A 20,714-nucleotide genomic window follows, 5' to 3' on the forward strand; every position below is an offset into this window, starting at 1 on the left:
TTCCACACATCTCTCTTACCCTTACGTTACTTACTCGATCAAACCACCTCACACCACACACTGTCCTCAAACATCTCATTTCCAGCACATCCATCCTCCTGCGCACAACTCTATCCATAGCCCACACCTCGCAACCATACAACATTGTTGGAACCACTATTCCTTCAAACATACCCATATATATATATATATATATATATATATATATATATATATATATATATATATATATATATATATATATATATATATATATATCTTGTGGAGGCTAAGGTGAAGATTTGTATGGGTTTTCAGAAAAGAAGAGTGAATGTTGGGATGAAGAGGGTGGTGAGAGTAAGTGAGCTTGGGAAGGAGACCTGTGTGAGGAAGTACCAGGAGAGACTGAGTACAGAATGGAAAAAAGTGAGAACAATGGAAGTAAGGGGAGTGGGGGAGGAATGGGATGTATTTAGGGAATCAGTGATGGATTGCGCAAAAGATGCTTGTGGCATGAGAAGAGTGGGAGGTGGGTTGATTAGAAAGGGTAGTGAGTGGTGGGATGAAGAAGTAAGAGTATTAGTGAAAGAGAAGAGAGAGGCATTTGGACGATTTTTGCAGGGAAAAAATGCAATTGAGTGGGAGATGTATAAAAGAAAAAGACAGGAGGTCAAGAGAAAGGTGCAAGAGGTGAAAAAAAGGGCAAATGAGAGTTGGGGTGAGAGAGTATCATTAAATTTTAGGGAGAATAAAAAGATGTTCTGGAAGGAGGTAAATAAAGTGCGTAAGACAAGGGAGCAAATGGGAACTTCAGTGAAGGGCGCAAATGGGGAGGTGATAACAAGTAGTGGTGAAAAGGAGATGGAGTGAGTATTTTGAAGGTTTGTTGAATGTGTTTAATGATAGAGTGGCAGATATAGGGTGTTTTGGTCGAGGTGGTGTGCAAAGTGAGAGGGTTAGGGAAAATGATTTGGTAAACAGAGAACAGGTAGTAAAAGCTTTGCGGAAGATGAAAGCCGGCAAGGCAGCAGGTTTGGATGGTATTGCAGTGGAATTTATTAAAAAAGGGGGGTGACTGTATTGTTGACTGGTTGGTAAGGTTATTTAATGTATGTATGACTCATGGTGAGGTGCCTGAGGATTGGCGGAATGCGTGCATAGTGCCATTGTACAAAGGCAAAGGGGATAAGAGTGAGTGCTCAAATTACAGAGGTATAAGTTTGTTGAGTATTCCTGGTAAATTATATGGGAGGGTATTGATTGAGAGGGTGAAGGCATGTACAGAGCATCAGATTGGGGAAGAGCAGTGTGGTTTCAGAAGTGGTAGAGGATGTGTGGATCAGGTGTTTGCTTTGAAGAATGTATGTGAGAAATACTTAGAAAAGCAAATGGATTTGTATGTAGCATTTATGGATCTGGAGAAGGCATATGATAGAGTTGATAGAGATGCTCTGTGGAAGGTATTAAGAATATATGGTGTGGGAGGAAAGTTGTTAGAAGCAGTGAAAAGTTTTTATCGAGGATGTAAGGCATGTGTACGTGTAGGAAGAGAGGAAAGTGATTGGTTCTCAGTGAATGTAGGTTTGCGGCAGGGGTGTGTGATGTCTCCATGGTTGTTTAATTTGTTTATGGATGGGGTTGTTAGGGAGGTAAATGCAAGAGTTTTGGACAGAGGGGCAAGTATGAAGTCTGTTGGGGATGAGAGAGCTTGGGAAGTGAGTCAGTTGTTGTTCGCTGATGATACAGCGCTGGTGGCTGATTCATGTGAGAAACTGCAGAAGCTGGTGACTGAGTTTGGTAAAGTGTGTGGAAGAAGAAAGTTAAGAGTAAATGTGAATAAGAGCAAGGTTATTAGGTACAGTAGGGTTGAGGGTCAAGTCAATTGGGAGGTGAGTTTGAATGAAGAAAAACTGGAGGAAGTGAAGTGTTTTAGATATCTGGGAGTGGATCTGGCAGCGGATGGAACCATGGAAGCGGAAGTGGATCATAGGGTGGGGGAGGGGGCGAAAATTCTGGGGGCCTTGAAGAATGTGTGGAAGTCGAGAACATTATCTCGGAAAGCAAAAATGGGTATGTTTGAAGGAATAGTGGTTCCAACAATGTTGTATGGTTGCGAGGCGTGGGCTATGGATAGAGTTGTGCGCAGGAGGATGGATGTGCTGGAAATGAGATGTTTGAGGACAATGTGTGGTGTGAGGTGGTTTGATCGAGTGAGTAACGTAAGGGTAAGAGAGATGTGTGGAAATAAAAAGAGCGTGGTTGAGAGAGCAGAAGAGGGTGTTTTGAAGTGGTTTGGGCACATGGAGAGAATGAGTGAGGAAAGATTGACCAAGAGGATATATGTGTCGGAGGTGGAGGGAACGAGGAGAAGAGGGAGACCAAATTGGAGGTGGAAAGATGGAGTGAAAAAGATTTTGTGTGATCGGGGCCTGAACATGCAGGAGGGTGAAAGGAGGGCAAGGAATAGAGTGAATTGGATCGATGTGGTATACCGGGGTTGACGTTCTGTCAGTGGATTGAATCAAGGCATGTGAAGCGTCTGGGGTAATCCATGGAAAGCTGTGTAGGTATGTATATTTGCGTGTGTGGACGTATGTATATACATGTGTATGGGGGGGGTTGGGCCATTTCTTTCGTCTGTTTCCTTGCGCTACCTCGCAAATGCGGGAGACAGCGACAAAGTATAATAAATAAATAAATATAAATAAATATATATATATTCCTGGGGATAGGGGAGAAAGAATACTTCCCACGTATTCCCTGCGTGTCGTAGAAGGCGACTAAAAGGGAAGGGACCGGGGGGCTGCAAATCCTCCCCTCTTTTTTTTTTTTTTTTTTTTTCCTTCCAAAAGAAGGAACAGAGAAGGGGGCCAGGTGAGGGTATTTCCTCAAAGGCCCAGTCCTCTGTTCTTAACGCTACCTCGCTATCGCGGGAAATGGCGAATAGTATGAAAAAATATATATATATATATATATATATATATATATATATATATATATATATATATATATATGGCGAATAGTATGAAAAAAAAAAAATATATATATATATATATATATATATATCCCTGGGGATAGGGGAGAAAGAATACTTCCCACGTATTCCCTGTGTGTCGTAGAAGGCGACTAAAAGGGGAGGGAGCGGGGGGCTAGAAATCCTCCCCTCTTGTTTTTTTTTTAATTTTCCAAAAGATGGAACAGAGAAGGGGGCCAGGTGAGGATATTCCCTCAGAGGCCCAGTCCTCTGTTCTTAACGTTACCTTGCTAACGCGGGAAATGGCGAATGGTTTGAAAGAAAGAAAAGAGATATATATATTTATTTTTATTATTTATTTATTATACTTTGTCGCTGTCTCCCGCGTTTGCGAGGTAGCGCAAGGAAACAGACGAAAGAAATGGCCCACCCCCCCCCATACACATGTATATACATACGTCCACACACGCAAATATACATACCTACACAGCTTTCCATGGTTTACCCCAGACACTTCACATGCCTTGATTCAAGGCATTGTTGGAACCACTATTCCTTCAAACATACCCATTTTTGCTTTCCGCGATTATGTTCTCGACTTCCACACATTCTTCAAGGCTCCCACAATTTTCGCCCCCTCCCCCACCCTATGATTCACTTCCGCTTCCATGGTTCCATCTGCTGCCAGATCCACTCCCAGATATCTAAAACACTTCACTTCCTCCAGTTTTTATCCATTCAAACTTACCTCCTAATTGACTTGACCCTCAACCCTACTGTACCTAATAACCTTGCTCTTATTCACATTTACTCTCAACTTTCTTCTTTCACACACTTCACCAAACTCAGTCACCAGCTTCTGCAGTTTCTCACATGAATCAGCCATCAGTGCTTTATCATCAGCGAACAACAAATGACTCACTTCCCAAGCTCTCTCATCCACAACAGACTGCATACTCGCCCCTCTTTCAAAAACTCTTGCCTTCACCTCCCTTACAACCCCATCCACAAACAAATTAAACAACCATGGAGACATCATGCACCCATGCCACAAACCAACATTCACTGAGAACCAATCACTTTGAATGAAACATGATAAATTCCCAAGTGCACTTTTGTGTAATAATCACATCATCAGAAGAGACACAGAAAGAAATATAACAGTCAATTGATATACAAGGAGGTGACGTAGCTAGGTCACTTATTTACCAAATGGCGTCTTAGCTATGTGTCTTCGTTGTATATATAATGAGATATATGTATAGTGAGAGAATATGTGATTTCAGAATCTTGTAGTCTGATAATATTGAGTCTTAATGACACTGGTAGGTGATTAGGTCTCAAATATAAACAACCAATCAGCCATGAGAATATAATCAATTTATGAACCATATTCCTCCAACCAGCCAAGAGAACATAACTAGTTCTAAATTATTAAGAAAAAAAAAAAATAGAATTCTTACCTGATGGCTGCTCCCCAGTAACAGCCATTGAAGATAAAGAACAAGACTGGAATTAGAATTCTGCTTTTTGTCATTAGAGACATATTGACATCTTTATTGTCGGCCCAGTTCGCCCGTCGTATAGCTCGTCCATACAATGGTCGTGCCCGAACTTCCTCGTGACTGTGATCGTTGGCAAGATGGACCCAATTCCCACCTACAGATGGTGGGACGTCAACACAACTGGCACCATCTAGTTTCGTCTTTGTTTTGTATTCTTCAACAGACACTTGGTTCACCTTAATGGCCAGTTTACCAGACTCGCTTCTAGAATTACTGCAAAGCCCCCAGATCGTTTTCTGAAAATGGAGACATACGTTCAGAAAATGGGACAGTCATTATCAACAACGAAACGAGTTCATGCAAAAGTTATGGAAGCCAATAAGGAAAAGACCATGTGGTCTGTTACAGTGGTGGAGGAAGCCAATATAACCAGTTGACCCATGTGGTGTACTGCAGGGGCTGAGGAAGCCAATATGACACAGTGACCCATATGATGTGTTACAGTGGCAGAGGAAGCCAATATAACCTGGTGACCCATATGGTGTACTGCAGGGGCTGAGGAAGCCAATATGACCCGGTGACCCATATGGTATGTTACAGTGGCTGAGGAAGCCAATATAACCTGGTGACCCATATGGAATATTACAGGAGCTGAGTAAGCTAGTATGATATAAGGATGCTCATATGGTGTATAAGAGGGGCTAAGGAAGACAATGTAATCTCAGGAGGCCCATATGGTGCATTATAGGGGTTAAGAAAGCCAAAATAATTTGTGGAGACATGTATGGTGTATTACAGGAGTTTGGAAAGCCAGGATAATTTGGAGAATGCCCTTATGGTGTATTATAGGGGCCGAGGAAGCCAATGTATCCTTGGGAAGCCTATATTTTGTATAACATTGGTTGGGGAAGGCAATATATAACCTTGGAAAGCCCTTATGGAGTTTTATAGGGGCTGATAAGTTGGTAGAGGATGTGTGGATCAGGTGTTTGTTTTGAAGAATATGTATGACAAATACTTAGAAAACAGATGGCTCTGTATGTGGCATTCATTCTTCTGCAGTCATGTAGTAAAGGACTGAAACCACAACTCCCTGTACACGACTAGGTCTCAAACACCCATCCATTGTGCATCTGGGCTGCTTGATATGCCCTGGTTCAGTTTATTGGCAGCATGTTGACCCCTGTATACCACATCATTTCAGTTCATTCTCATCCATGCATTCATTTCACTCTTGCATGTCCTGGCCCTGATCACCCAAAATCTTTACCACTATTTTTTTAAGTATTTCTCACGTACATTCTTCACAGCACACAACTGATCCACACATCCTCTACCACTTCTGAAACCACACTGCTCTTCCTCAATCTGATGCTCTGTACATGCCTTCACCCTCTCAATCAATACCCTCCCATATAATTTCCCAGGAATACTCAACAAACTTATGCCTCTGTAGTTTGAGCACTCACTTTTATCCCCTTTGCCTTTGTACAATGGCAGCATGCTCCCATCCCTCACTTTATGTGGGATCACTATGTCCAATTTTACTATTCTTTGAGGAACTTTCCCTTATGTGGCCAAAATCTGTTACACTGTGGGTGTGTGCAGTAGAGAGTGTGCCAAAACTTTAGTCAGTTTTGATGGGTGCTGTAAGCGTTGGTCTTGGGTTGCTATATTCAATTCTCTTTGTGTGAAGTTTTTGCAGAATATAACCCTTGCATAAAGCAAGGACTGGGTAAACATACATTCTGCTAATCTTCTGGCACCTCACCATGATCCATATAAACATTGTAAAATATCCTAACTAAGCAGTGAACAACACAGTCACCCACCTTTCATGAGAAATTCATTTCAGTACCATCCACTTCCACTGCCTTGTCGAATTTCATCTTCTGCAAGGTTTTCACCACCTCTCCCCTCTTCACCAAACCATTCTTAAATGACTGTCACATTTCGCATACCACCCTAACCCAGTGTATAGATGCGTTACAGACATTGGTGTTACATTGCAAACCAGTGTATGTGCACATTGCAGACCAGTGTTTGTGCACATTATAGACCAGTGTATGTTCACATTACAGACCAGTGTATCTGCACATTACAGACCAGTTCATGTTCACATTACAGACCAGTTTATGTTCACATTACAGACCTGTTTATGTTTAATTATGTATGCAAGATTTTTCAATGTGACTGCTCAAACTTGGGCACTTAGTGTGGTTAACATGTACTACATATGTATGATACAAGGATGGAAGTGGTTGGGTTTTAGAAGAGGATTAACAGCATCATAGAAAGTATTTACAACACATGTATAGGAATGGATGGGAAGCAGCACTGATGAACAGGTGTCCCAGTAGACTCTTGTCCATAGTGGCTGAGTCACAGATATACTGTGTAACGTCTGTGACCCACACAAAGTGAAACTGGGTACAGATCAGGGCTTCATTGATCCCTATGTTGTGTCTGGGTGTTAAAACCATATGTAATGACAAATCTGACATGTCAACAATCACCTACAAAATATCTAGGAAACTTTCCTGAGACAAACATACAACAAAACCCCAATAATTCTTTATTTTGGAATATTTCAATAATTCTTTAATTTGGAATATTTCAATAATTCTTTAATTTGGAATATTTCAATAATTCTTTAATTTGGAATATTTCAATAATTCTTTAATTTGGAATATTTCAATAATTCTTTAATTTGGAATTATTTATTTTATTTATTATACTTTGTCGCTGTTTCCCGCGTTTGCGAGGTAGCGCAAGGAAACAGACGAAAGAAATGGCCCAACCCCCCCATACACATGTATATACATACGTCCACACACGCAAATATACATACCTACACAGCTTTCCATGGTTTACCCCAGACGCTTCACATGCCTTGATTCAATCCACTGACAGCACGTCAACCCCGGTATACCACATCGCTCCAATTCACTCTATTCCTTGCCCTCCTTTCACCCTCCTGCATGTTCAGGCCCCGATCACACAAAATCTTTTTCACTCCATCTTTCCACCTCCAATTTGGTCTCCCTCTTCTCCTCGTTCCCTCCACCTCTGACACATATATCCTCTTGGTCAATCTTTCCTCACTCATTCTCTCCATGTGCCCAAACCACTTCAAAACACCCTCTTCTGCTCTCTCAACCACGCTCTTTTTATTTCCACACATCTCTCTTACCCTTACGTTACTCACTCGATCAAACCACCTCACACCACACATTGTCCTCAAACATCTCATTTCCAGCACATCCATCCTCCTGCGCACAACTCTATCCATAGCCCACGCCTCGCAACCATGCAACATTGTTGGAACCACTATTCCTTCAAACATACCCATTTTTGCTTTCCGAGATAATGTTCTCGACTTCCACACATTCTTCAAGGCCCCCAGAATTTTCGCCCCCTGCCCCACCCTATGATCCACTTCCGCTTCCATGGTTCCATCCGCTGACAGATCCACTCCCAGATATCTAAAACACTTCACTTCCTCCAGTTTTTCTCCATTCAAACTCACCTCCCAATTGACTTGACCCTCAACCCTACTGTACCTAATAACCTTGCTCTTATTCACATTTACTCTTAACTTTCTTCTTCCACACACTTTACCAAACTCAGTCACCAGCTTCTGCAGTTTCTCACATGAATCAGCCACCAGCGCTGTATCATCAGCGAACAACAACTGACTCACTTCCCAAGCTCTCTCATCCCCAACAGACTTCATACTTGCCCCTCTTTCCAAAACTCTTGCATTTACCTCCCTAACAACCCCATCCATAAACAAATTAAACAACCATGGAGACATCACACACCCCTGCCGCAAACCTACATTCACTGAGAACCAATCACTTTCCTCTCTTCCTACACGTACACATGCCTTACATCCTCGATAAAAACTTTTCACTGCTTCTAACAACTTTCCTCCCACACCATATATTCTTAATACCTTCCACAGAGCATCTCTATCAACTCTATCATATGCCTTCTCCAGATCCATAAATGCTACATACAAATCCATTTGCTTTTCTAAGTATTTCTCACATACATTCTTCAAAGCAAACACATGATCCACACATCCTCTACCACTTCTTTATTTTGGAATATTTCAATAATTCTTTAATTTGGAATATTTCAATAATTCTTTAATTTGGAGTACTTTAATAATTCTTTAATTTGGAATATTTCAATAATTCTTTAATTTGGAGTATTTCAATAATTCTTTATTTTGGAATATTTCAATAATTCTTTAATTTGGAATATTTCAATAATTCTTTAAGTTGGAATATCTCAATAATTCTTTAATTTGGAGTATTTCAATAATTCTTTAATTTAGAATATTTCATTAATTCTTTAATTTGGAATATTTCAATAATTCTTGAAGTTGGAATATCTCAATAATTCTTTAATTTGGAATATTTCAATAATTCTTTAATTTGGAATATTTCAATAATTCTTTAATTTGGAATATTTCAATAATTCTTTAATTTGGAATATTTCAATAATTCTTTAATTTGGAGTATTTCAATAATTCTTTAATTTGGAATATTTCAATAATTCTTTAATTTAGAATATTTCAATAATTCTTTAATTTGGAATATCTCAATAATTCTTTAATTTGGAATATTTCAATAATTCTTTAATTTGGAATATTTCAATAATTCTTTAAGTTGGAATATTTCAATAATTCTTTAATTTGGAATATTTCAATAATTCTTTAATTTGGAATATTTCAATAATTCTTTAATTTGGAATATTTCAATAATTCTTTAATTTGGAATATTTCAATAATTCTTTATTTTGGAATACCTCAATAATTCTTTAATTTGGAATATTTCAATCGTCTACCCATTTTTGCTTTTGTTAAAATATTATATAAAAATTTTGTGGTCCTAATGAAAAGCAGCTGATTGTCAGGCAAATCAGGCATCCCTCATGATGTCCTCAGGTCTTTAGCTACCGTCAAATATCTTTACCTTATTAAGGCTATCATGAGGTCCCTGATGTACAGCATTATAGGATAAGTGTATATTAGTGTGCTACAGTATGCACACTACAGTAGCAATATTGGTAAAGTATAGTGTTAAATTCCCATGTGTAAACTGTACTACTGTAATCTTAAGTAAATGTAAGAATTTAGTGTTTTACAGAAGATTGAAATTTGTAATTTACAAGTGAATGAGATTTGGTTCTGCATCTGGTCTGTGTCACCTCTGGTCCTCCTAACAATACCTATATTACTGTAGTTTGTATTTTTGTGTAACTATTCTATACGTCTATGATGATCACAAATTTCTCATGAATAAATGACTGTAAATAAGGAATATCTGAATTTTGAAATATAGATGTGATGTTCAGTGATTCACATATGATACAGGCCCAGAGGAAGTTGTCCTGTATTATCAGTAAATACAAAAAGGAATTTTTTTTTTTGTAAAACATGATTCTACTTACAAATGCTTGAACCATTTTGCTCTTCTCATCAAGCATCATCTGTAGAGAAAAGTCGATCAATGTCTGCAACAAGACGACAACAAAGATCATGACAATGGCGAAGAAGAGCCACACGTCCACCAGTTTGAAGTAAGACGTCTTGGGTAGAGAGTTGGAAGTCTGGAATGTACACAAATGGTCAGTGAGGCCACAGGACTAACTAACATGTGGGGGACATGTATGAAAGACAATATTGGACATAAGAAATACGGAATAAGACAGTGCTCAAGTGGCCAGTAGTAACACAGACAATGTGGGAGGCAGAGACCATCATGTCCAAACCTTAGTGTTGGTGGTGACAAATGCTGACAGGAAAGAGAGAGAGAGAGAGAGAGAGAGAGAGAGGAACATGCCAGCATAAAGTGAGAGTAGCATTATGGCAGCATAAAGAGAGTAGCAACATGGCAGCATGAAGTGAGAAAGTAGCAACATGACAGTATAAAGTGAGAAGGAACGTGAACACACTATCTTGTGGAAGCGAAGATTTGTAGAGATGTTTGAATAAGAGGAAAAAATATCAGGGAAAAGAAAGACTTAGAATGGAAGTGAGGCAGTAACAGACCAACCTTTATGAAAAGTGAGGCAGTAACAGACCAACCTGTATGAAGAGTGAGGCAGTAACAGACCAACCTGTATGAAGAGTGAGGCAGTAACAGACCATCGTGTACAAAGAGTGAGGCAGTAACAGGCCAACCTGTATGAAGAGAGGCAGTAAAAGACCAACATGTATGAAGAGTGAGGCATTAACAGACCTTCCTGTATGAAGAGTGAGGCAGTAAGAGACCAACGTGTGTGAAGAGAAGCAGTAAAGACCAACATGTATGAAAAGTGAGGCATTAACAGACTTTCCTGTATGAAGAGTGAGGCAGTAACAGAAAAACCTGTGTGAAGAGTGAGGCAGTAAAAGACCAACGTGTATGAAGAGTGAGGCAGTAACAGACCAACCTGTATGAAGAGTGAGGCAGTAACAGACCAACCTGTATGAAGAGAGGCAGTAAAAGACCAACCTGTGTGAAGAGTGAGGCATTAACAGACCTTCCTGTATGAAGAGTGAGGCAGTAAGAGACCAACGTGTGTGAAGAGAGGCAGTAAAAGACCAGCGTGTATTAAAAGTGAGGCATTAACAGACTTTCCTGTTTGAAGAGTGAGGCAGTAACAGACCAACCTGTATGAAGAGTGAGGCAGTAACAGACCAACGTGTACAAAGAGTGAGGCAGTAACAGGCCAACCTGTATGAAGAGAGGCAGTAAAAGACCAACATGTATGAAGAGTGAGGCATTAACAGACCTTCCTGTATGAAGAGTGAGGCAGTAAGAGACCAACGTGTGTGAAGAGAAGCAGTAAAGACCAACATGTATGAAAAGTGAGGCATTAACAGACTTTCCTGTATGAAGAGTGAGGCAGTAACAGAAAAACCTGTGTGAAGAGTGAGGCAGTAAAAGACCAACGTGTATGAAGAGTGAGGCAGTAACAGACCAACCTGTATGAAGAGTGAGGCAGTAACAGACCAACCTGTATGAAGAGAGGCAGTAAAAGACCAACCTGTATGAAGAGTGAGGCATTAACAGACCTTCCTGTATGAAGAGTGAGGCAGTAAGAGACCAACGTGTGTGAAGAGAGGCAGTAAAAGACCAACGTGTATGAAAAGTGAGGCATTAACAGACTTTCCTGTATGAAGAGTGAGGCAGTAACAGACCAACCTGTATGAAGAGTGAGGCAGTGATAGACCAACCTGTACAAAGAGTGAGGCAGTAACAGACCAACCTGTATGAAGAGAGGCAGTAAAAGACCAACGTGTATGTAGAGTGAGGCATTAACAGACCTTCCTGTATGAAGAGTGAGGCAGTAAGAGACCAATGTGTGTGAAGAGAAGCAGTAAAAGACCAACATGTATGAAAAGTGAGGCATTAACAGACTTTCCTGTATGAAGAGTGAGGCAGTAACAGAAAATCCTGTGTGAAGAGTGAGGCAGTAAAAGACCAACGTGTATGAAGAGTGAGGCAGTAACAGACCAACCTGTATGAAGAGTGAGGCAGTAACAGACCAACCTGTATGAAGAGTGAGGCAGTAAAAGACCAACATGTCTGAAGAGTGAGGCATTAACAGACCTTCCTGTATGAAGAGTGAGGCAGTAACAGACCAACCTGTATGAAGAGTGAGGTAGTAACAGACCAACCTGTATGAAGAGAAGCACTAACAGACCAATGTGTATGAAGAGTGAGGCATTAACAGACCTAACTGTATGAAGAGTGAGGCAGTAACAGACCTAACTGTATGAAGAGTGAGGCAGTAACAGACCAACCTGTATGAAGAGAAGCACTAACAGACCAATGTGTATGAAGAGTGAGGCATTAACAGACCTAACTGTATGAAGAGTGAGGCAGTAACAGACCAACTTGTATGAAGAATGAGGCAGTAACAGACCAACCTGTGTGTAGAGTGAGGCCAAGACGAGGAGTGAGGTGAGGGCCACAATGATGCGGGAATTGAAGTCGTCTGGGTTGAAGAAGAATGTCGCGTAGGCAATACAGAGCAGGAGTGTGGTAGGGATGTACAACGTGAGCAGGTAAAAGCCATACCTTCTTCTGAATATGACTTGTACAGCCACACTGGAGAACTCCTCACCCTCCACCCGTCCAACTGACATCTGACCTGTGGGGGACGGTAACATGTTCAGTGACCTGACCTGTGGGGGCGGTAACATGTTGAGTGACCTGACCTGTGGGGGACGGCAGCGTGTTGAGTGACGTGACCTGTGGGGGACGGTAACATGTTGAGTGACCTGACCTGTGGGGGACGGCAGCGTGTTGAGTGACCTGACCTGTGAGGGACAGCAGTGTATTGAGTGTATCCAGAATCTTATATATCAACGTTTATAATATAAAAGTTTAAAATCTGAACTGACCAATGGAGTATTCGATGAGGTTGGTGTTGCCAGTGTAGTTAGCCAGGCTAGGGACCAGGGTCATGTACGAGGCAGACGCAGACACAAGCATGAAGTACATAGTACAGTTCTGCTGGCCGGGAGTACCACACGAGAAAGACAATAAATGATGTAGTTATAATTATATATGTTACACAGACTGGAAGTTAGAATAAATGTCTTAAATGTATCAAAAACTGTCATGAAGTTCTAAAATATGAATCATTAAAGACTGACTTATACATAATATATCAGCTGTGCCATCAGTGCCCAATATGAGAAACACAATTAATAGAAAGGTGAAAAGACTTCACAAACAAGCCATAGGAGGGAGAGCATGAAGTCAGTATTCCATGAGATAGGAATCGAGATATTAAATAATTTCATCGATATATCAATAAATAAAATGTCATGAAGTGATATAAGAGATCAGAAGAATGGGAAAATTATAAGATTAGGATGAATGGCTGGGCTACAGACCTGAGTATCAAACGGGAACATCAGGAGGTCAAAGTCACACGTGTACATGACTGCATATGACTGACTCATCTCCAAACTGTTGTTGGCGCCAGAGAAGATGTTGGCTAGCGAGTCAAGTCAAAATATTACTGTTATAAATATCTCCTTACAACGTAATGTGGTCATTGTGTATACGTAATTCATATAAGAATAATGCTAAAGTTGATGGGAGATTAACGATAAGGTAACATGCTTATCTATCCAGTAATATACTTATCTATCAGGTTATATGATTATCTATCAGGTTTGATTATCTATCAGGTTTGATTATCTATCAGGTTCCATGATTATCTATCAAGTATTTGAATCGTAATCCTATATCAAAACGAGTGTATGTGAGGTACATGAAGGTGTCAGGAGGTGATCATGAGTTACTCTCATGTGAGGTACGTGAAGGTGTCAGGAGGTGATCATGAGTTACTCTCATGTGAGGTACATGAAGGTGTCAGGAGGTGATCATGAGTTACTCTCATGTGAGGTACATGAAGGTGTCAGGAGGTGATCATGAGTTACTCTCATGTGAGGTACATGAGGGTGTCAGGAGGTTGATCATGAGTTACTCTCATGTGAGGTACTGTGAAGGTGTCAGGAGGTGATCATGAGTTACTCTCATGTGAGGTACATGAAGGTGTCAGGAGGTGATCATGAGTTACTCTCATGTGAGGTACATGAAGGTGTCAGGAGGTGATCATGAGTTACTCTCATGTGAGGTACATGAAGGTGTCAGGAGGTGATCATGAGTTATGTGAGGTACGTGAAGGTGTCAGGAGGTGATCATGAGTTACTCTCATGTGAGGTACATGAAGGTGTCAGGAGGTGATCATGAGTTACTCTCATGTGAGGTACATGAAGGTGTCAGGAGGTGATCATGAGTTACTCTCATGTGAGGTACATGAAGGTGTCAGGAGGTGATCATGAGTTACTCTCATGTGAGGTACATGAAGGTGTCAGGAGGTGATCATGAGTTACTCTCATGTGAGGTACATGAAGGTGTCAGGAGGTGATCATGAGTTACTCTCATGTGAGGTACATGAAGGTGTCAGGAGGTGATCATGAGTTACTCATGTGAGGTACATGATGGTGTCAGGAGGTGATCATGATGACATGAGGTGTCAGGAGGTGATCATGAGTTATGTGAGGTACATGAATGTGTCAGGAGGTGATCATGAGTTACTCTCATGTGAGGTACATGAGGGGGTCAGGAGGTGATCATGAGTTACTCTCATGTGAGGTACATGAATGTGTCAGGAGGTGATCATGAGTTATGTGAGGTACATGAATGTGTCAGGAGGTGATCATGAGTTATGTGAGGTACATGAATGTGTCAGGAGGTGATCATGAGTTATGTGAGGTACATGAATGTGTCAGGAGGTGATCATGAGTTATGTGAGGTACATGAATGTGTCAGGAGGTGATCATGAGTTATGTGAGGTACATGAATGTGTCAGGAGGTGATCATGAGTTATGTGAGGTACATGAAGGTGTCAGGAGGTGATCATGAGTTACTCTCATGTGAGGTACATGAATGTGTCAGGAGGTGATCATGAGTTATATGAGGTACATGAATGTGTCAGGAGGTGATCATGAGTTATGTGAGGTACATGAAGGTGTCAGGAGGTGATCATGAGTTACTCTCATGTGAGGTACATGAAGGTGTCAGGAGGTGATCATGAGTTACTCTCATGTGAGGTACATGAGGGTGTCAGGAGGTTGATAATGAGTTACTCTCATGTGAGGTACATGAGGGTGTCAGGAGGGTTGATCATGAGTTACTCACTCTCATGTGTCAAGTGAGGGCCTCCTACAGCCGACTCTCCCTCCTTGATACACTCGACCCTGGAGCCTTGGTTGAGGTTGGTGAAGACGTTGCCATGAGCGTTGGTGAAGAACACCTTGGGCGTCCAGATACTTAGAACCGACTCCCTCGACAGGAGGTTCAGTGTCCTGTCATCTTTGAGGTTTAGATAATTGAGTCTTGTGTCCATCCAGCGCAGTTTGAGCTGCAGGGAAGCGGTGAAGGTGAGGTCGTCCGTGACTATGGTAGGGAAGGAGAGGATGATGATGGTGAAGTAAATAGGAAGTGGTTTATTTGGGGTTGTGGGCGGAGGAGGAATGGTGGTCTGGTATCCATCAGGCACAGCCACCAGGGAACACTGGGCTTCGTCGCTGTGGTCCAAGCAGTCCAGCCTCAAGTCACACCTCTGCGCCAGACTGATACAACCTCCGTCAGCGCAGGTGAACTTGCCCACGCCACACATGGAGAGGGTCAAGCTGACGGAGGCGCCCTCCGCCAAGTTGCACACACTGAAACCCAACGTCCACCGCTGGATACCAAATGGGTACAGTCCTGGGCGTGGAGGCCTCCACCAGGCTACAGCATCCTCCCTCTGTACCAGTGATGTTCTCATCAGAAACATAACTCAAAAATGTTCAAACATGCACATATATTACTCATACAATGTTCAAACATGCATGTATATTACTCATACAATGTTCAACATGTATAGTAATCATACAAATCATAATCATACAATGTTCAAACATGCATGTATATTACTCATACAATGTTCAAACATGCACATATATTACTCATACAATGTTCAAACACGCATACATACAATGTTCAACATGTGCGTATATACTCATACAATGTTCAACATGTACGTATATTACTCATATAATGGTCAAACATGTACGGATATACTCATACAATGTTCAACATGTACGTATATACTCATACGATGTTCAACACGTATGTATATACTCATACCATAATTAATATATTGGATAATCCAAGAATACACATAAGATAATGAGTATATATACTCATATGGTATTAAATATACTCTTTTAGAATTTTCAGTATATACTTGTCCAATAATCCTAATATATATATATATATATATATATATATATATATATATATATATATATATATATATATATATATATATATATATAAGTGAGAGGGTTAGGGAAAATGATTTGGTAAACAGAGAAGAGGTAGTAAAAGCTTTGCGGAAGATGAAAGCCGGCAAGGCAGCAGGTTTGGATGGTATTGCAGTGGAATTTATTAAAAAAGGGGGTGACTGTATTATTGACTGGTTGGTAAGGTTATTTAATGTAAGTATGACTCATGGTGAGGTGCCTGAGGATTGGCGGAATGCGTGCATAGTGCCATTGTACAAAGGCAAAGGGGATAAGAGTGAGTGCTCAAATTACAGAGGTATAAGTTTGTTGAGTATTCCTGGTAAATTATATGGGAGGGTATTGATTGAGAGGGTGAAGGCATGTACAGAGCATCAGATTGGGGAAGAGCAGTGTGGTTTCAGAAGTGGTAGAGGATGTGTGGATCAGGTGTTTGCTTTGAAGAATGTATGTGAGAAATACTTAGAAAAGCAAATGGATTTGTATGTAGCATTTATGGATCTGGAGAAGGCATATGATAGAGTTGATAGAGATGCTCTGTGGAAGGTATTAAGAATATATGGTGTGGGAGGCAAGTTGTTAGAAGCAGTGAAAAGTTTTTATCGAGGATGTAAGGCATGTGTACGTGTAGGAAGAGAGGAAAGTGATTGGTTCTCAGTGAATGTAGGTTTGCGGCAGGGGTGTGTGATGTCTCCATGGTTGTTTAATTTGTTTATGGATGGGGTTGTTAGGGAGGTAAATGCAAGAGTTTTGGAAAGAGGGGCAAGTATGAAGTCTGTTGGGGATGAGAGAGCTTGGGAAGTGAGTCAGTTGTTGTTCGCTGATGATACAGCGCTGGTGGCTGATTCATGTGAGAAACTGCAGAAGCTGGTGACTGAGTTTGGTAAAGTGTGTGAAAGAAGAAAGTTAAGAGTAAATGTGAATAAGAGCAAGGTTATTAGGTACAGTAGGGTTGAGGGTCAAGTCAATTGGGAGGTGAGTTTGAATGGAGAAAAACTGGAGGAAGTGAAGTGTTTTAGATATCTGGGAGTGGATCTGGCAGCGGATGGAACCATGGAAGCGGAAGTGGATCATAGGGTGGGGGAGGGGGCGAAAATCCTGGGAGCCTTGAAGAATGTGTGGAAGTCGAGAACATTATCTCGGAAAGCAAAAATGGGTATGTTTGAAGGAATAGTGGTTCCAACAATGTTGTATGGTTGCGAGGCGTGGGCTATGGATAGAGTTGTGCGCAGGAGGATGGATGTGCTGGAAATGAGATGTTTGAGGACAATGTGTGGTGTGAGGTGGTTTGATCGAGTAAGTAACGTAAGGGTAAGAGAGATGTGTGGAAATAAAAAGAGCGTGGTTGAGAGAGCAGAAGAGGGTGTTTTGAAATGGTTTGGGCACATGGAGAGAATGAGTGAGGAAAGATTGACCAAGAGGATATATGTGTCGGAGGTGGAGGGAACGAGGAGAAGTGGGAGACCAAATTGGAGGTGGAAAGATGGAGTGAAAAAGATTTTGTGTGATCGGGGCCTGAACATGCAGGAGGGTGAAAGGAGGGCAAGGAATAGAGTGAATTGGATCGATGTGGTATACCGGGGTTGACGTGCTGTCAGTGGATTGAATCAGGGCATGTGAAGCGTCTGGGGTAAACCATGGAAAGCTGTGTAGGTATGTATATTTGCGTGTGTGGACGTATGTATATACATGTGTATGGGGGTGGGTTGGGCCATTTCTTTCGTCTGTTTCCTTGCGCTACCTCGCAAACGCGGGAGACAGCGACAAAAAAAAAAAAAAATTAAAAAGCGAGATATACATAAGTATACTTACGTAAGTTGGAGAGATGGCCAGAGAGCGTTATTGGATTACGTGTTAATTGACAGGCGCGCGAAAGAGAGACTTTTGGATGTTAATGTGCTGAGAGGTGCAACTGGAGGGATGTCTGATCATTATCTTGTGGAGGCTAAGGTGAAGATTTGTATGGGTTTCCAGGAAAGAAGAGTGAATGTTGGGGTGAAGAGGGTGGTGAGAGTAAGTGAGCTTGGGAAGGAGACTTGTGTGAGGAAGTACCAGGAGAGACTGAGTACAGAATGGAAAAAGGTGAGAACAATGGAAGTAAGGGGAGTGGGGGAGGAATGGGATGTATTTAGGGAATCAGTGATGGATTGCGCAAAAGATGCTTGTGGCATGAGAAGAGTGGGAGGTGGGTTGATTAGAAAGGGTAGTGAGTGGTGGGATGAAGAAGTAAGAGTATTAGTGAAAGAGAAGAGAGAGGCATTTGGACGATTTTTGCAGGGAAAAAATGAAATTGAGTGGGAGACGTATAAAAGAAAGAGACAGGAGGTCAAGAGAAAGGTGCAAGAGGTGAAAAAAAGGGCAAATGAGAGTTGGGGTGAGAGAGTATCATTAAATTTTAGGGAGAATAAAAAGATGTTCTGGAAGGAGGTAAATAAAGTGCGTAAGACAAGGGAGCAAATGGGAACTTCAGTGAAGGGCGCAAATGGGGAGGTGATAACAAGTAGTGGTGATGTGAGAAGGAGATGGAGTGAGTATTTTGAAGGTTTGTTGAATGTGTTTGATGATAGAGTGGCAGATATAGGGTGTTTTGGTCGAGGTGGTGTGCAAAGTGAGAGGGTTAGGGAAAATGATTTGGTAAACAGAGAAGAGGTAGTAAAAGCTTTGCGGAAGATGAAAGCCGGCAAGGCAGCAGGTTTGGATGGTATTGCAGTGGAATTTATTAAAAAAGGGGGTGACTGTATTGTTGACTGGTTGGTAAGGTTATTTAATGTATGTATGACTCATGGTGAGGTGCCTGAGGATTGGCGGAATGCGTGCATAGTGCCATTGTACAAAGGCAAAGGGGATAAGAGTGAGTGCTCAAATTACAGAGGTATAAGTTTGTTGAGTATTCCTGGCAAATTATATGGGAGGGTATTGATTGAGAGGGTGAAGGCATGTACAGAGCATCAGATTGGGGAAGAGCAGTGTGGTTTCAGAAGTGGTAGAGGATGTGTGGATCAGGTGTTTGCTTTGAAGAATGTATGTGAGAAATACTTAGAAAAGCAAATGGATTTGTATGTAGCATTTATGGATCTGGAGAAGGCATATGATAGAGTTGATAGAGATGCTCTGTGGAAGGTATTAAGAATATATGGTGTGGGAGGCAAGTTGTTAGAAGCAGTGAAAAGTTTTTATCGAGGATGTAAGGCATGTGTACGTGTAGGAAGAGAGGAAAGTGATTGGTTCTCAGTGAATGTAGGTTTGCGGCAGGGGTGTGTGATGTCTTCATGGTTGTTTAATTTGTTTATGGATGGGGTTGTTAGGGAGGTGAATGCAAGAGTTTTGGAAAGAGGGGCAAGTATGAAGTCTGTTGGGGATGAGAGAGCTTGGGAAGTGAGTCAGTTGTTGTTCGCTGATGATACAGCGCTGGTGGCTGATTCATGTGAGAAACTGCAGAAGCTGGTGACTGAGTTTGGTAAAGTGTGTGAAAGAAGAAAGTTAAGAGTAAATGTGAATAAGAGCAAGGTTATTAGGTACAGTAGGGTTGAGGGTCAAGTCAATTGGGAGGTGAGTTTGAATGGAGAAAAACTGGAGGAAGTGAAGTGTTTTAGATATCTGGGAGTGGATCTGGCAGCGGATGGAACCATGGAAGCGGAAGTGGATCATAGGGTGGGGGAGGGGGCGAAAATTCTGGGAGCCTTGAAGAATGTGTGGAAGTCGAGAACATTATCTCGGAAAGCAAAAATGGGTATGTTTGAAGGAATAGTGGTTCCAACAATGTTGTATGGTTGCGAGGCGTGGGCTATGGATAGAGTTGTGCGCAGGAGGATGGATGTGCTGGAAATGAGATGTTTGAGGACAATGTGTGGTGTGAGGTGGTTTGATCGAGTAAGTAACGTAAGGGTAAGAGAGATGTGTGGAAATAAAAAGAGCGTGGTTGAGAGAGCAGAAGAGGGTGTTTTGAAATGGTTTGGGCACATGGAGAGAATGAGTGAGGAAAGATTGACCAAGAGGATATATGTGTCGGAGGTGGAGGGAACGAGGAGAAGAGGGAGACCAAATTGGAGGTGGAAAGATGGAGTGAAAAAGATTTTGTGTGATCGGGGCCTGAACATGCAGGAGGGTGAAAGGAGGGCAAGGAATAGAGTGAATTGGAGCGATGTGGTATACCGGGGTTGACGTGCTGTCAGTGGATTGAATCAGGGCATGTGAAGCGTCTGGGGTAAACCATGGAAAGCTGTGTAGGTATGTATATTTGCGTGTGTGGACGTATGTATATACATGTGTATGGGGGTGGGTTGGGCCATTTCTTTCGTCTGTTTCCTTGCGCTACCTCGCAAACGCGGGAGACAGCGACAAAAAAAAAAAAAATTAAAAAGCGAGATATACATAAGTATACTTA

The 20,714-nt window shown here is 41.5% G+C and overlaps 1 protein-coding gene across 1 annotated transcript in view; it reads right to left on the reverse strand.

Moving 5' to 3' along the window:
* Positions 1-20,714, reverse strand: part of LOC139764922 (uncharacterized) — a 102,170-nt gene that overhangs the window by 3,581 nt on the left and 77,875 nt on the right. The window contains exons 7-12 of the mRNA XM_071692001.1: positions 15,180-15,789; positions 13,364-13,467; positions 12,866-12,974; positions 12,389-12,612; positions 9,922-10,080; positions 4,417-4,754 (exon numbers count right to left, since the gene is read on the reverse strand). Coding sequence (XP_071548102.1) covers positions 4,417-4,754; positions 9,922-10,080; positions 12,389-12,612; positions 12,866-12,974; positions 13,364-13,467; positions 15,180-15,789 — 1,544 coding nt within the window. The remainder of the gene's footprint in view (positions 1-4,416; positions 4,755-9,921; positions 10,081-12,388; positions 12,613-12,865; positions 12,975-13,363; positions 13,468-15,179; positions 15,790-20,714) is intronic.

This window comes from Panulirus ornatus, chromosome 51 (genome assembly GCF_036320965.1).
Source record: "Panulirus ornatus isolate Po-2019 chromosome 51, ASM3632096v1, whole genome shotgun sequence".
NCBI lineage: Eukaryota > Metazoa > Arthropoda > Malacostraca > Decapoda > Palinuridae > Panulirus > Panulirus ornatus.